The sequence below is a fragment of the Centroberyx gerrardi genome, chromosome 5 (genome assembly GCF_048128805.1).
Source record: "Centroberyx gerrardi isolate f3 chromosome 5, fCenGer3.hap1.cur.20231027, whole genome shotgun sequence".
Taxonomy (NCBI): domain Eukaryota; kingdom Metazoa; phylum Chordata; class Actinopteri; order Beryciformes; family Berycidae; genus Centroberyx; species Centroberyx gerrardi.
The window spans coordinates 7176307-7193084 of record NC_136001.1 but is presented as its reverse complement, the minus strand read 5'-3'; the positions used below and the strand labels follow the sequence as shown (position 1 = coordinate 7193084).

The 16778-nt window shown below is 41.3% G+C and overlaps 1 protein-coding gene across 1 annotated transcript in view; it reads right to left on the bottom strand.

Moving 5' to 3' along the window:
- angpt4 (angiopoietin 4) overlaps window positions 1–16778 on the bottom strand; it is a 60821-nt gene that overhangs the window by 14184 nt on the left and 29859 nt on the right. The window contains exon 2 of the mRNA XM_071903578.2: window positions 502–657. Coding sequence (XP_071759679.1) covers window positions 502–657 — 156 coding nt within the window. The remainder of the gene's footprint in view (window positions 1–501; window positions 658–16778) is intronic.

Below are 16778 nucleotides of genomic sequence, written 5' to 3'. Positions count from 1 at the left end.
TTTCCAAAACTCTGTCTGCTGCAGGAAATCTCCATATGAACCACTGACAGACTATTGATCGGTCTCCGTCCGTTCATTTCTTTGTTTTGTCATCCATCTGTCTGCAACACCACTGATTGCACTGATGAAATCTGGGGGAATGATGCATCTCACCACTGTGTTTCCAACTTTTTCAAAATTACACTGACTGGCCCACGATTACAGGTCAAAACAAGCTGATATATGTGTTACTAATTGGCCCAGAAGGGGAATGCATCATATGTGGGGGACAGCAAGTTTCGTTGTTGCCTTGTTCAGTCTTGTACTCTGAGTCAAAATCTTATTTTCTTCAAATAAGTGAAAAAAAAACTGCCAATGACATGATTTGTTTTCATACAATTTAGCTTGTTTCAGGAAAATTCTGTCTGCCTGATGAGGTTGGCTCCACTTCATTCATGATCCATCCATCCATCCATCTCCTCTTTCCCTCGCTCACCAAAGGTTACCAGTAACCCAGGTTACCTTGGCCTCGACCACGTTGAGTTTGCGTGTCTGCTCCGCTGTGTGTGTGAGGAGGTTGGTTCCGATCTCCAGCATGGTGGCTGTCTGGTTGTGAACAGCATGAGTCTGGATCTGAGCCAGGTCCGGCCTCACGCTCTTCTGAATGAAGTTCTCCAACTGCAGACAAAAAAAAGGAAAATTATGTATACAGTATACAGGACGGTTTAAAAAATGGAGGGAAAGGGAGGACAGAATGAAGGGAGGGATGAAGGAAGGGAATGAGAGAGAAAGAAAGAAAGAAAGAAAGAAGGTTGACAAGGAACTGCCAGCGTTGAAATGAAATTCTGAAATTCTGAAACCCTGCATTTTAAACTGCATAGCATAGTATACAGTGATTTTGAGTTATATAACCTTTATTCATATACTAGTTATGCCCTCATTATTAAAATCATACCTTCAAATAAATGAACTGAGCTGGGTTGAGTCTTTCCACCAGCTCAACAGTGCAAAAGCTGCATTCTCAACATTGCAGCCGCCCGCCCAGTACATCAAGTCGACCAAATCAAGCGCACCCAGAGTATCACGCAGTATCGCGCACGTATGCAGTGTCACCCAACATCTCCAGAGGTCTGGGATATAAAGACACAGGTCTCTCCATCTCTGGGAATATCAGCCCATGCCAACTTGCGGTGCCATGCCATGACCTTTAACCTCTGACAAATAAATAATCCATCCGCCCCTCTGCCTCCGCTTCCCCAGGATATCAGTGGCACTGAGAAACACAGGCAGTTGATAAATATACCGCTGGACCAACAAACAGACCGTCCCAGTGGGAGGGCCGGTCACCATGTGGCTGTTTGATGAGGCACGGGGGGGGGAACTGAAGGCCGAGACTCACCATCACTTTCTCAAATGCATATCGCATCAAGAAACTTTATTCATGCTTTTGTTCCTTCATGTTTTGGTTTCTTGAAGGAATACACCAAGTTTTTGAGGGTCTTGGCTCGTTGATGAACTTATTGTTTAATTGATGAGCACCTAGATGCCAAAATCATCCGTGTCCTCAGTAGATAATTCACTTCAGTGCCTCCTGCTAATACTTTAGCATACATTATGTAGAGTGATAGTAGGCAACTAGCATTATCTCAAACTCACATCACTCTGAGGAAAAAGAGGGGATTTTTTGTTGCGTTTCATTTATAATATGTAGTCAAAATTATTCTAATTACGTAGTAGATCGAACCTTGGTAATCCATACAATGAGTGGGTAATCCCCACTCATTGTTTTTAGTTCCTTCCTAAAAAAATTTGCTGCATACTTTGGCACCACCAGAGATAACTGAATTTCAAAATGCAGCTACCACCAGGCCGACAATAACTCTGTTAAAGTGGTAATCCTCAAAATCTATTTTTTATTGTGTCTCCATCTTTGTTGCTCAGCGTCATCACTGTGGTGTTTCTGCACTGCACTTCCCACAGATCACCTGTCAATCAAACAGTGTGGGGGCGGAGCTTGGATTTTCTGTTGATGCAGTTTGAGTTTCTCTTTTCTCTGTCTGTTCAGCCATGGTGGCTATCACTGCTCATGCTAACTACCCAGTTCTTCTTCTTCTGTTTATCCCAAACAAACTGGAAATGTAAAACGCATCACTTCCTGTGCGGCAGAGGATTTTTCCCTGAACTGGTAATAGGTATTTATGTTACATCAATCAGCGAAAGAGAGAAGAAAAACAGACATTTATTACTTTTTTTTTGTCTTTGTTCTCTACTGATTTGTGTTGTGAAGAATTGTTTTACCCCCCTCAAAAATTAGGTTGCACTATGCCCTGGTTTTGAGCCAATATAGTCAGGCAATTTTTCCTGTAATTATGACCACAACTAGAGGCTGGAAGAGCTTAAAAACAAAAGACAAAATGTGGTGCAAAAGGCCTAAAAACATGTAAAAACTGTCATGCTGATTGATGCTGACCGAGGCTGTTTGGCTGAAATGTGTTTATTGTGACTGCTGAAAACAGACAGCTGACTCATTTTTCAAAAGTGCTGCATATTATTCCAGCTCCAACAGTTATCACTAATAGTATTTTTTCAAGGTTTAGTTCCTTCTAACTGATGATGTTATCCACACTAACCTTATCATATTTGTCAATCCCCATGCTTGCTGAAGGCAATATTGCTCATTTTCCACTGCACGAATACAGTTATCCATGTGTTATTATGTTTAGTCTGGCTTAATTCAGATTCAGATTCAGATTAAACGAGGATTGTTCAATCAGAAAATGATTTAATGTGTGGCGAGATACAAATCTCAGCAGCCGCAAATTTTATGTGGCCTTTTAGGAGGAATTTGCGTACGTAAGTAAATTAGGCAAACCTGGAGCAGGGAGGGAACAACAGATGCCGTGACGCAACCAGAAGCTAATCAAATAATCAAATGGAGAGAAAGTAGCTGGAACAAACTGGATCGTTTCTCCTGTTCCACTTCCTCCAACGCTGCACAGATAAACTGTGATGAAAGCCAAAACCTCCACCTGGCTGTCGTATGGTCAGACCAGGAGAGAGAGAGGGAGAGAGAGAGAGAGAGAGAGAGAGAGAGATGGAAAGAAAGAGAAAAAGTAGCACAAAATAGTAGCAGTAGAGCATTGTATATACGTACATCGTGTGTATGTGCGTGTGTGTGTGTGTGTGTGTGTGTGTGTGAGAGAGAGAGAGAGAGAGAGAGAGAGAGAGAAAGAGAAAGAATTGAGATTAATTGAAACAAACAAGAAACCCAAAGTTCAGCAGGTTCTTTTTTTAGTCTATTTTTTTTGTCGGGTCTCCTGAGACACAATGTGCTGACTTTTTAATTGACCCTTGCTTCCTGCCGTTGGATTAGAACTACACACACACACACACACAAAAGCGCAAATAATTCGCGCACAGGAACTGGCATACTTTCATATGAGCACGCGCACACACAAACAAAGTTACACACACACACACACACACACACACACACAATTAGAAGTACACAAGCCGTGCCTGTCCAGCGAGCTCTGGGAATACGCGGACAGCCCCACGTATAGAGGGCTTGTTTCAGAGATGCTAACTGGAACCACATGTTGGCTCCTCTGTGATCTGGCCCTCCGAGTGACTCTGCAGGGGGACGGACAAACAGCCCCGATAAAACATGGCTGACGCACTGGCAAGTAGCTCCGATAGGGATCTGGGGTAACAAGTGCACCGCTGGTCGCTGGAGTGTGTCTGGATCTGGGCTGAGCCTCTGACCGTCTGGAAACCTGCCAGTGTCACGGAATATGATGATATGTTGATATGAGAATGGAGCGACGATGCTGAGGGCGGCGGCGCTAAAGGAGAAATCCACCCTCCGATACTCTGTTAGATATCATCAATCTGTGATGAATGTTGTGATTCACTTTTTTGGTGAACCCACTTTCCCTCCTTTGGTGTTTTCAATCGCTGAAACATTTTCTGTGATCAAACTCTGTTGTAGCTGGTGGAAATATCTTGACTGGCCAGTTATCTGTGACGAGAATAAGAAAAATACACTAAACTACTAAATGGGCCCAGAAAGGCAAAGTGCAGTAAACTATTACCTTCAGTCAGTGATCATCGAAAGGTAAACATCCACCAATATCAACTAAGATCAATTATATTTTCAAAAAACATTAATTTTTTCTTTTTTTGGAGGTACAAGGTTTTCACCCAACAGTAACGACATTTTATAACATACAGTATGTTATCTATTATTGATATTAATTTTGGCCAATATCAATAGATAGTTACATCAGATCCTGTGTGTTGGTAAATTATATTATTATATATTATATACTGTATATGCTGACTTCTCTCTGAACTGCCTGCTTCTCCTCTCTGCAGTGTGACTGAATGGGACTGGACTGGTCTGATATGGATCTAGTGTTACAAGTGAACTCTCAGCCACTGGAGTGTGTCTGGGTCTGGACCGGCAGCTCTGTGCTTAAAGGGACACTGTCAGTATTCAAATATTAGAGTGTTTCCACCAGGACTGCAAACATTGTAAACGTATCTTACTGAGTTCAGAGAGCGAGAAACACGATCAACAAGTCACCACAAGTCCATTCGTGTCCTCCAGAGCGACCGGGTCAGTGAGCTTGTCGGCTGAGAAGAGTTGGTCATGGCTGATCGCTGCACTTCCTTGTTTCCCAACCGATATGATTTCATTTATTGAACAATAGCTCCGTCTGGCAAGTGTAACATGAAGAAGTTGATTCCAGCCTTTCAAAGCTTCCCAGTTCTCTACAACTTTTATTTGAAACACTGCAGGACACGTCTTAAAATGATGCTTGGAGAGCGGCTGCATCCATCATTGTTGGTAAACCCTGAAGTAATGTTGTTGAATTATTTTTTTTTCTGTTTATTTGCCATTAATGCTACTTACTTAGCACTTGCTATATTAACTTGTTAAAGCAGCTTAACGTTATGACAGGAGATATCAAAGCAGCAGTGAACACCCTGTTACTAAGCTCCTCTGACAGGGTGTTGATCACTACCACTGATCTGCCAATGAGGAGAGATCATTTCACATATTTTCAACACAATGAAACTTGCTTCAATTATTTTCTTGAATTGAAATTGCATTGGAAACAAGTGACAAAACCCATAAACAGTTGCTCTTTACTCCCGACCTGCACCGCTGTTCAGCAGTAATCTGCCTGCAGCCAAGTCCACACTGCAGTGTTGCAACACAGTTAAACAGCATCTTGACTCAGTATATCTTAATCACAAACATGTCAAGACACCAAATCTGTCTATCTGCACTTCAGCCCCTCTGAGCATTACCAACAGACATACAGGTTTACACACAGTGACCTGCTGTAATCACCTGTGATGTGTAATCTGACCAGATATGTACCACATACAGTATGCTATGTGCTCTCCTTGTTTGGACACATACACTCACAGCCAAATTAAAGTTTTCTGTGTTTGTGTGTTCGTATTTGCCAAATTCAGCATAAAATATGAATTAAAAAGTTAACCAGAAGTCAACAAGGGATAGTGAACTGCCTTCCAAAAACTGGACTACAAACCCCTGCTTCTGTCAAATGAAAACAGTTTTCAGACTGATGACTGCATCTTTAAAATCACAATAGCTTTCGAAAAGGTTTCAACATGCTTACGTACTAAATAACTTAGGAGTATGCCTTAGTGCTGGTGCAGGATAGAAAAATGCATCAGCAAAACGTTGATTCAGTCAAAAACCTAAAATATCTAAAGGCATCAAGACTAGAGTAACAGAGTTTTCAAAGCAGTGACATGTAGCCTACAAGTCCCAGTAAAGACCAGTAAAGTTATCTGCTTGTGCCATAATTTGACGTGAAAGAACATCTCTACATGAGTTACATGAATCTGAAGAGAAGATGTAATAATAAAAAAAAACACACATGCATACTTGCAAAGCTTGTTATTTTTCCGCAGTGTGTCTCTATCTATCAGAGCGCCCAGATGTTTTGGCTGAAAACTCAAAGTGTCATGAACCGGCAGACCGAGCCAAACTGCCTGAGGCTTCACTCAGGCCCCCCCCCCCCTCTGTCCTATCTCTCTCTCCTCTCTCTCTCTCTCTCTCTGGTTTAAACAGGGAATCACTGCATCTCTCTGCCTGGTGCATGGCAGAGAGAGAGTGCATTCTTTCTCTTCCTCTATGGTTCTTCTTATAATGCATCGAACTAGAAAAGTTGAATGGAAACACCGAAATTCAATAAAATTTCCCTAATATCACAAAGACGTTTTTAAATAGTGATGCATTTGCCGAATAAATAATGACCCATCGGTCATTTCACCAAAATTAGCCAACACTTTAGCGTGCATTTGAACAATTCATTTGCTCATAAAGTTCCACAGGTTACTATAATGTGGTACACGCTTCCTTAAAGAACTCAGGTTGATCAGAATTAACTGTCCATTATACTATATTCAATGGAGGTTAGCATGGCCAGTGGAGAATAGGAAATTATATCTGAAAATGATGCATACTTAAATGCACTGTTTTTATTTTGAGCAGACTTCAATAAAGCAACTCTTTGAAGAAGTATGTCATTTTTTGAATCATCAGACTTGAAAAAGGCTCCTTTTGTTCGGGTACAGCGGTAGAAATCCCTCCCTGCATCCATCCTGTGTATGTAATGCTTTTTCCAAACAATTCTTCATTCTGCATTTCATGTAAAAAGTGAGATTTACAGAGGAGGCCATGCTGCAGCTACAGTATCCTGCAATCATCGTCCTGTCATAAAACAGGACGACAAGTGTGTAGGCATATTGTAACACAAAACATGTATCTTCCAAAGTATTACTTCTGCTACTAGACAAATATTGATTTTGGCTTCATGAGACCCATAACACACGCAAGTTGAACAGCTTTGTCTTTGTCTTTGTACACAGTTGTATAAACCGGGGTTCCCACATTCACTTGGACATCAAATTCCTGGACTTTGGACAGGTCTTTGGAGAAATTCAGGGACTCAAAATTGGCACGTTTTGGGGTCAAGTCAAAATTAGACATCATAGATCATACTGATGAATTAGGGTGCTATAGTTTAATAAAACATTCAAGGCCATCCATTTTCCAAAATCTCAAGGTCTTACTTTCTTTTTCTTAAATCCACAAACTTTCAAAAACTTCTAAAACTTGTGGATAAAAAAAACTTGTGATAAAAATCTAATTGCTAATCTAGAAACTCTCAGCCTCATCACATTCTGTGCTTATTTCTTCTCGTTCTGAACTTCCCATGTAGCCGAGTCATAAAAATCAAATCCGCTGAGTGATAAGTGGAAACTGTCGGACTGATGTTATTTCCCCCGAATTCGACTCGTCACATATTTCCTCTGAGCTGAGTCATGTAAACCGTGGAAGCGGCCCACTTTCCACATGTAAAAAGGGAGGGAGTGTGTTCTTAAACATTCCTTACTTTATCACGATGGTGCAGGACAGATACCGGCTATGTAAGTGATGCCGTGTTTTTCCACCTGTCACAGTTTGCTTGGACGTTCCCTTCTTAGCTTCCCTCGTAAAACTGACCCGATGTTTTCAGTCTCCACGCCTCAAATGTTCAGTTTTTAGCGCATCTCATGGCGGGCGTTTTCTAAAACACCGAACCACTGAGGAGATGTTAGGTAAGTTCTTCTTGGGGGATTTAACAGTATCATGGCAAGCATCATCTTTACCTTTTATAGGATTGAGAGACTGAGAGAAATCGAGCAAGAAAGAAAGACAGAGGAAGGCAGACAGAGATAGAGGAGAAGCCATTTCTCAACAGGATCACAAAGTACAGCGGGTTCCTGTGGCAAGTGGGACTGAAGTGGAGTTCGATCGTGAGGTGGAAAGACGCTGAGCTGCCTTACGAGACAACAAGCTGTGCATGGAGCCTATCTATCTTCTTCTACATAGACACCTTTGTTTTGTCAGCAGGTAGGAGACTGGGAGCTGCTATGCCCAAGTCCAAGCCTGAACCTGCTGCCGATTGGAGTTTCTCAGAGTCAGAGCTGCTCTGGAGGCAGAAATAATCTCATTGGTTGAGTTAAGCCTCAGTGGGCGGAGCCAAACAATCAAATAGTCTGGGTAAGTAACGTTAGACTGAAGCCCAGTGAAAATGGCAAGAGGTAAGAGAGGAGGAAGCTAATATTATGAAGCCTAGTGCTACTGAAAAAATACAATCTGTCCATACTAAGTTATCTAGGTTAGCTAGTTAGCTAGCTGACCTTCCAAGTTCAAACTAGACATGCAAGTCTATAGCTGTCTAGGTACGCTAGTTAGCTAGCTGCTGAATTTCCAACATCATGAATGCCATGGTCATGGATGAATGAAAAAAGTCAGTGCCATTTATATTTTGTTTAGAGTTCCTTCTTTGCCATTCAAGTGGCAGTTAGCTAAGTTGCGCTCTGAAAACTATGAACTACTATTATTTGGCTCTGCCCACTGAGGTTTAACTGGATTTCTGCCTCCAGAGCAGCATTGTTATTTTTATTCCTTTTTGTAAAGCAATTGTAAACTGCTTACATATATGCTACTTAAATTGTTATAATTATTATTATTAGTAGTAGTAGTTGTAGTAACAGTAGTAGTAGATGTACTAGTAGTAGTGTTGTTGTTGTTGTTGTTGTTATATTGTGTCCTTAAGCGTCTCTACCAGAATAGCTCTTTTACCTCCCACATGGACTTCACAGTGACTTGTTTTGGTGCCATGCTGGGAGTGCAGTGGAAAAATCTCCACTGGACAACATTCACTTTTACCCTCTTTGCGTTTATGTTGGCCCGCCTGCAAACACTGTCAAGCCTTCAAATCTCCCTCTGAAAGAATATCCATAAGCCATGGTTGTGTAAATGTTATTGATTCAGATGTAATGATGTATAGATTGATGTTAAATCCCTCATCAGTAACTTTTTTTGACCATATAAATTGCGGGTTTATTCAAACACATTCTCAGGGTTTGACTTGTCGTTGGAAAATAAACTGTAATGGAATTTGTGAGAATATAATGTAACTCAGAGTAAACAACATAGGTCGATTTTACTTCAGCATGTACAGACGTTACTCACGCAAACAAATCAGATATATTTCAATACCTCATTTACTTTTACTCATTTTATTCATTTTATCAACAGCCCTGTGAAGCAATTTGAAAATAAAAAAATTAAAAGTATGATTCTTCCTGAAAAATGTGACACCTACTCTGACAAAATTATTGTTGCCATTTTAAGTAAAACTCACTACTCAATAGCAGCTTGAACATCAGGTATTATTATATATTATAGTATATTATTTTTTCCAAAATAAAAATACAGCGATTAATTAAATGAAAGGAAACGCTTCAATTCAAGTCTCCTATTCCGTGTATATTTTTTCTGGTGAGGCTAACCATTCATGTACAGCAAATTAAGGTTACAGTTAGTTTACAGTGGCTTAGTGGTTACTGTCTTTTGATTGGTCGACTCTGGCTCGAGCATGTGACTCAAACAAGCCGTTGTAACCGAGTCGCTTGTCCTTGCTGGTACTGTGTGTTTTGTCCCTGGAGGGGGGGGGGCAAGCAAATACACAATTTCCCTTGGGAGATCAATAAAAAAATCGGATTACTGGACGTTCATTCCTCTGCGAAGACAGTAGAGAGTCATGTTCCAGCGTTCATTTTTAGCTTGTGGAGAGGAGAATGAAAAGGGGAAAAAAAAAACAGCTTCCAACTTTCACTTTCTTTACTTTAGCTCTTAAATTACTTCCATTCTCCGTTTGGGAAAGCTAATTTTGTGAAGAGGTAGGAGTGGGAAAGCAGCTGAGAGGATCCAAGTTGGTCTCGTTATTCTGAACGTCGTTCCCACAGGACGTCACTGTGAGTCAGAGGACAAATACAAACACAGCAGTTCCAGAGAATAGGATCAAATAGTACTAATAACAGTTTCCCTGTTATATTCCCCTAAAATCTATAGTCAGGAAAGTGGAAGTACAGCCCCCCCCCACCCACACACACACACACACATCATCCACATCCCAGCGACTCAGTGGATTAAGGCACATACCATATAAACCCCCAACCCACTCCCCCACACACACACGCACACACACACACACACACACATCGCAGTGACTCAGTGGATTAAGGCACATACCATATAATCCCCCACCCACACACACACACACACACACACACACACACAGCCATCCACGACTTTATTGATAAGCAGTTGACTTTTTTATACTGTCAAACTTCCATAAAAATAAGCAGGTAAGGCCTGGCATTAACACTAGCTGTTTCCATCGAATTGTCAAGAAAATGTTAGGCAAACTTTTGAAACGTCGCAACAAATAAAATGTGGATTATGTGCGTATTCAAGGATTTATTAGTACTGGGAATGTTGTTATAATTATTTTGTGGCAGCTGTTGTTGGTCATGTTTCATGCTTTCATCCGAAGACAAAAACAAAGAAATGCACTTGGCAATAATCGAATGCACCAGCTATTATATAGTCGTAAAAACCACAATGGAGAGTTAAATGTGGGAGAGACCAGGGGTTTGACATTTCTGGGAAGTTGTGGTGGACGGATATTTTACAGACAACATTTCAGCCACTTTTGAACTGTTGTGTAATCAGACTGAACCATTCATTAGCTGATCATGCCAAGCCTACTTCATTATTTATTGGGCAAACGCATTTTCATTGCTATTCATCACATTCATCGCAAAAAACAACAAGATTCCACTCACTTTTTTGCAATATGGAGGTCGTTTTTATCGAATTTTGCTGTTTCCGTTCAGCTTTTCTAATTCAATATATCATAAGTCACAAAAATACCTGTTTGGAATTGGAAACCCAGGATTAGAGCTTCCATTCTCACCAGGGACATCAGCACTAAAAATATATGCACTTAACGGTGCTGTAAGGCGGTTTGGATTGAAGTATCCACCCAAAAATAAAAAATTAAAAAAAAGAAAAGAAAAGAAAAAAGGAGAAAAAACGCCCTCTTCCTGCATCTGGTTAATATATATCACAGCTTTATATGTCGACTCTGCTGTGTCACTAACCTAAATATTATAGTCTAATGACCCTCCAACCGTCTGTTGTGTGTTAGGACTCCCAACACTGACAGTCACTATACAGAGGGTCAGGACTGTGTGTGTGTGTGTGTGTGCATGTGTGTGTGTTTAGGGGGCTGTGCATGATTGTATGGTGCTCTGTGTGTGTATGGAGGCCATACGTGTGCACGTCTGCATATTTTTGCCCGTGTGTGAGTGAGTGAGTGTGTGTCTGTAAATGCGTCTACATTATGTGTGTGTGTGTGTGTGTGTGTGTGTGTGTGTGTGTGTGTGTCTCAGTCAGACTGCAGGGTCACCACTACACCCCCGCAAACGAGCCACGACAAATATCTCACTCATCTCACCACAATCAGGACCAGATGGACTAAGTCAACACAGTAGTGTGTGTGTGTGTGTGTGTGTGTGTGTGTGTGTGCATGTGTGTGTGTGTGCGAGTGTGCAGATGTAAGCAAACATTTAAGACTGCAAGTGTGAGTGAACGTGTGCATGCACATGAACGCATATAGGAACGCACTCATATAGAAGAGTGTGTGTATGTATGTACATGTTCATGTGTTTCACTATGTCAGTGTGTGTGTGTGTGTGTGTGTGTGTGTGTGTGTGTGTGTGTGTGTGTGTGTTTTCTGTCCCTCCTCCAGCCCATTCCGGCATGTTCTAGTTATATTTATTTGTTCGTTTGACTCCCTTGGTGCCCACGATGTCTCCGTGTCTCCGACATCACAGAGTGAAGGAACCTGGGTAATTTAAAACATCACCCACATGCCTACGTGCCCACGGACACACACACACACACACACACACACACGCACACGCACACACATACACAGACTCGCCTGCATATGTACACACAATACTGTTATTTTGCACGCCCTAATAATGCTGTAATCTATACTTTTTCACATAATTCCCATTCATACATATTACTTCCCTGCTGTATCCTTTTACTATTTGATGCTGCAGCAACCCAGTTTCCCCACAGCGATCAATAAAGTTTCATCTTAAATTATACAGACATACTTACATGTACGCATACATACACACACACACACACACACACACACACACACACACATGCATGCATACATGCTTTTGAGACACATATGAAGATAACAGTCAACTCGACAATATCATATTTCCAAACACACGCTGTTGCTGCCTACAGGTTCTATGGAATCCATTTTGACAGTAATAAACTATTAAATAGGAAATTAACCTGGCATTTCATAGCATTTTATAACTCAGTATATTGTATTACATTGAGAGGATAAATATTCAAGCATCAAGAGTCTTACTTCTGTTATCATTCTGGACAATAAAGTGTACTTTTCTATAATCACTCAAAATCAAGAATGTCAGAAATTTCTTAAAGTACGCTGGCCAAAATATTCTCAAACAGAGTCCCCAGCCAAACTTTTCTCAAGCTGCCACCGGCCAAAACTTTATAGAAAAAGGACAAAGTCCCCAGGCAAAATGTTTCTCAGAGGGGGTTCCCTCAGCTAGAGTTTTAAAGAATGGGTCCCTGGTGAAATTTGTTCATTAATTTGGGGCTTTTCTGTATGCTATAAGAAAGCATGAGAACCTGACAGCATGAGAGTCCCATCCGAGGGTAAAGAAGAGCGGAATAGGAAACCAAAAGACATCTTACAGCAGCAGGGCAGGTGAGGGTCTGGGTGGGGAAGAGAGTATTTTATCCTTTCCTACTATGTGACCGTCTGGTTTCAATGGTTTTAAAACGGGCCGTTAGAGGAGGGGGGGGGGGGGGGGGGGGGGGGGGGGGTCTGTTATGTAGAAGAAGATTTCAAAAAAACGCTATTTCATGTGGAAGAATGCAAACATGAAGGAATGGTTTGATTGGATTGCAAATGAAATTCAGTCCTAATTTACATTGGAGAACAGGCTGCAATGGCTGCCAACACAGGACAGAAGTAGGATATAAATACACGGATGGTATGTTGGACAGTCTGTACAAAAAGCCTAAAATGTAATTTTATATATAGTACACCAAGTTTTTGGGAGACTGGCCTGTGGATCAAGTTAAGTGATGAGAACATCGACCCCAAAATCATCCATGTGTCCCTGGTAGATGATTCGATCCGCTGCTCCATGCTAACACTTTAGCATACAGTATGTTGAGTGATAGTAGGCGACAAGCATTATCCAAAGTAAGGAGACTGACTTTTAAGTAAAAAGTTGTTCAGGGTTTCTATTATAGGGCCTGTAGAATCATACATTTAAAAAATAAGTAAATATCATTAAGTCAATATAGCTGATGTAACCAGGTTTATCTTTGGAACTATTTCAAATGAGCAACCACATATTCATCAACTGAGCAGTGATTTTTAGCTGTACAATGTTTTCCACAACCACCACTTTCTATGTAAACAGGAAAAGTAGTCCCTGCTTGTTCAAAGCAATCTAGTTTTTTGTATTATATTTTACCAATTTCACCAAACTCCTCCAGAAAGCTGTCAGACTTAGCCACATATCCTTTGGGATTACTTGCCATTTAGCTTTAGAGCTGCTACAATCTGTTCTCAATTTCTCACTTTTGACATAACCACAGCTAACCATCTACCAGGGACACAGGGATGATTTTGATGTTTATGTTGTCATCACTTTCCGGGCAAGTTGACCAACAGCAATGGGCAATCTACCAAAGACTTGGCGCATTCATTAAAGTATGATAATAAAGCCTTCAATCACTTCAATCACTAACCCACACAGATCGATCCCTACACCACAGAACACAAGACATGAACATACAAAACGACTGAACATGTACAAGTCACTGGTGAAAGACAAGATGTAACATTACCTGTAGGTCCAAATGGATTAATTATGACAATAAATAAGGCTCTTGTTTTTTTTTAAGTATTAATAACAGCTGTTGTCATGGCGCTCCTCTGTCAGTATGTTTAAACAGATGGTGTGGGATGGACGTCATTCATAGAGTAATGATGGACAGTGTGGTTTAAATTGGTTTGGTAAAACGAGAGAGAGAGAGAGAGAGAGAGAGATTGGGAGGAGAAGAGAGATGGTGTGAGAGAAAGAGAGATAGCGATGGAAAGACGAAGTGAGAGACTGCGGTTTGGTAATATGAAGGGATGTTGATTCGCTCTCTGCTGTTTCACCTGCCTCTGACAGACTGTCTGTTCCATCCATAACAAACACAGCGGCTTATGAGAAACCCAAAATGACTTCATGTGCTTCAGCCGTATATCAGTGCTGATGATGTTTTAAAAGCTCCAGAGAGGTTACATTCCCAGGCGACTTAAAGTAATTACACAGTAATTATATTCATTTCCACTGTTTAGAAAATACTTTGACTTCCCGCTGTCAGTATGCTGGTTTTTTAATTCTAAAATTCAAAACAGCAGTAGCCTATTTGACGGCAGCTTTCTAGTGTTACATAAAAATTAGGATTTTGTTGTTTTTTTGTTTGGCTATTGTGCATTGTTTCACTTGCACACTTATATAATTAATGTAGATTACAGTAGCATGTTATTGCAAAGTGCAAACTGTATAGAGGTTGTTCTGAAAAAGCATGTGGTTACTGATTCATTAACTTCTATAGTAGTTTTATAGATTCAGATTTAATTTATTTATTTACATTACATTACATTATGTCATTTAGCAGACGCTGTTGTCCAAAGCGACTTACAATAAGTGCATTTTGTCAACAGTAGAGAAACCAATCATCAGCTAAGCCTTTTAATAGGAATAAGTAGCATTCATTGAATTTTTAGGGAGATAGGGAGGGGCAGTCTGATGTACTGCCCTGTAGGCGAGTACCAGTGTCTTGAATTTGATGCAGCAGAGATGGAAGCCAGTGAGGCGACTGGAAGAGGGGAGTGACGTGAGAGAGTTTTGGTTGGTTGAACACCAGACGGGCTGCAGCGTTCTGATTGGCTGTAAAGGTCTGATGGTCTTTAGCCTTTTACAGGAATTTGTTTGCATGTAAAAGCACTGAGTCAGACATTTACAGACATTTCACAAAGATAATGATAGAAACAGATATAGTAACTTATAACTTTTATAGCAGTAGTATATATAGTTTTTATTTCTCTCAACATAACATGATCATGTATAACATGATTTTGAGTCGAGTGTTTCATTTGGTCTTCGCAGTCTGACGGCCGAAATACATGGGACACGGACGCGACGCGTCACGTAGGCGGGGCGGAGCGGGGTTTTTTACCTGCTACACAGACTCCGTCTTTGTAGCGCGTGGTTGCGTGCCAGCCGTGGTTTTCTGAGGAGATATCAAGTTGAGTTTTGCCAAGTGATAATGCAGTTGGTTATGCAGGGTTTGGAAGTGTAGGCTATATTAACTGGTACTGAATTAATTAACTAGATCGTTTTAACTACAGGATCATGGATACACATTGATTTGATTGATTTATTTTAATGTGCAATGTAAAAGCACCCACAAGGTTGCTCTGCTGCGTCACATTTCCTCTGGTACAATGAGGTATTTATTTTAATCATTTTTAATCAGATTGTACTCGTTTTTTACACAGTTCTATGGAGTTTTTACCTGTTTGAGGGCCGCGTAGCCGCGCGTAGAGGGGAAAAAATAGACCAGACACGCAAAACTAGAGATGAGCCGCGCGATGCCCGCGCGGGTGCGCGCGGCTTCCGTGGTCCGTGTAGCAGCTTCAGTTGATTATACTGGACGCGCTCTGCTGCGGGCATTCTGCGGCAGACGTGTCGCGCCGCGTCTGTGTCCCATGTATTTCGGCCGTGAGATTTGGCCAGAACACTGTTGGTTTTTGGGTTATGTGTTTATAGTTTTGGGAAAGTGCATTTCAGGAAATGTGTGAAAGCAGTTATGAAAAATGTAAGTGTAATAGATGTCATATTGTATTTTAAAATAATAATCCACGACATTTTCACATAAATAACTCGAGCCCCCTACGGATCCTGTCTGCGGATTTGCCCGTAAACAATTTAGAAATGAACTGGAGCATCTTAAAACATCAATATATTGTTGTAGATGCTGCCAATCTTCTCAGTGATGGTCTCGTTTGTTTACAGTAATTATACTAATGTCTCATAATTCATGATTTATTGATGATAAAATGCTACATGTAGCACCTTCAAGACTTCAAGAAATCATCTGTGTGGTTAAAATCAGGGTTTTCATTTTGACTACCTGCTCTGTCCCAGAGGAGCTGAGGAGGGAGGGATGAGGGAGAGAGAGAGGGGAGGGGAGGGGGGGGGGGGAGAGGGGGGGGGAGAGAGAGAGACAGAAAGAGAGAGAGTTTTGGGTTCACTCGTTTCGGGGCGATAAAAAGGGAATGTTTGAGCCCCTTGGTGGCTGTGGTGCTTGGCCACACTCCAGGGTGTGTGTGTGTGTGTCTGACTGTGTGTGTGTGTGTGTGTGTGCGTGTGTGTGTGTGTGTGAGCGAGACTGTGTGTGTGTATTTACTGTGTGTGTGAGTGTGTGTGCGTGGTGAGAATCAGAGCGAGAGAGAGAAGAAGAGAGGAGAATGAGAAAGAGAAAGAACCAGTAGAGTTTCTTGGAAACGCTGCATGGTTGCGGTCAGTTTGGCGCTCGGCCACATGTCACTGGGAATCTCTCCCACACACACACACACACACACACACACACTTCTTCTCCCTCTCTTCATCCCTCCATCCCTCTCACCTCCTTCATCTGTTGTGATCTATCTATCCCACAATCTATTTATTCACAATCTATTTTTTTTCACAGGTCTACCAATGAGCGATCCATCGAC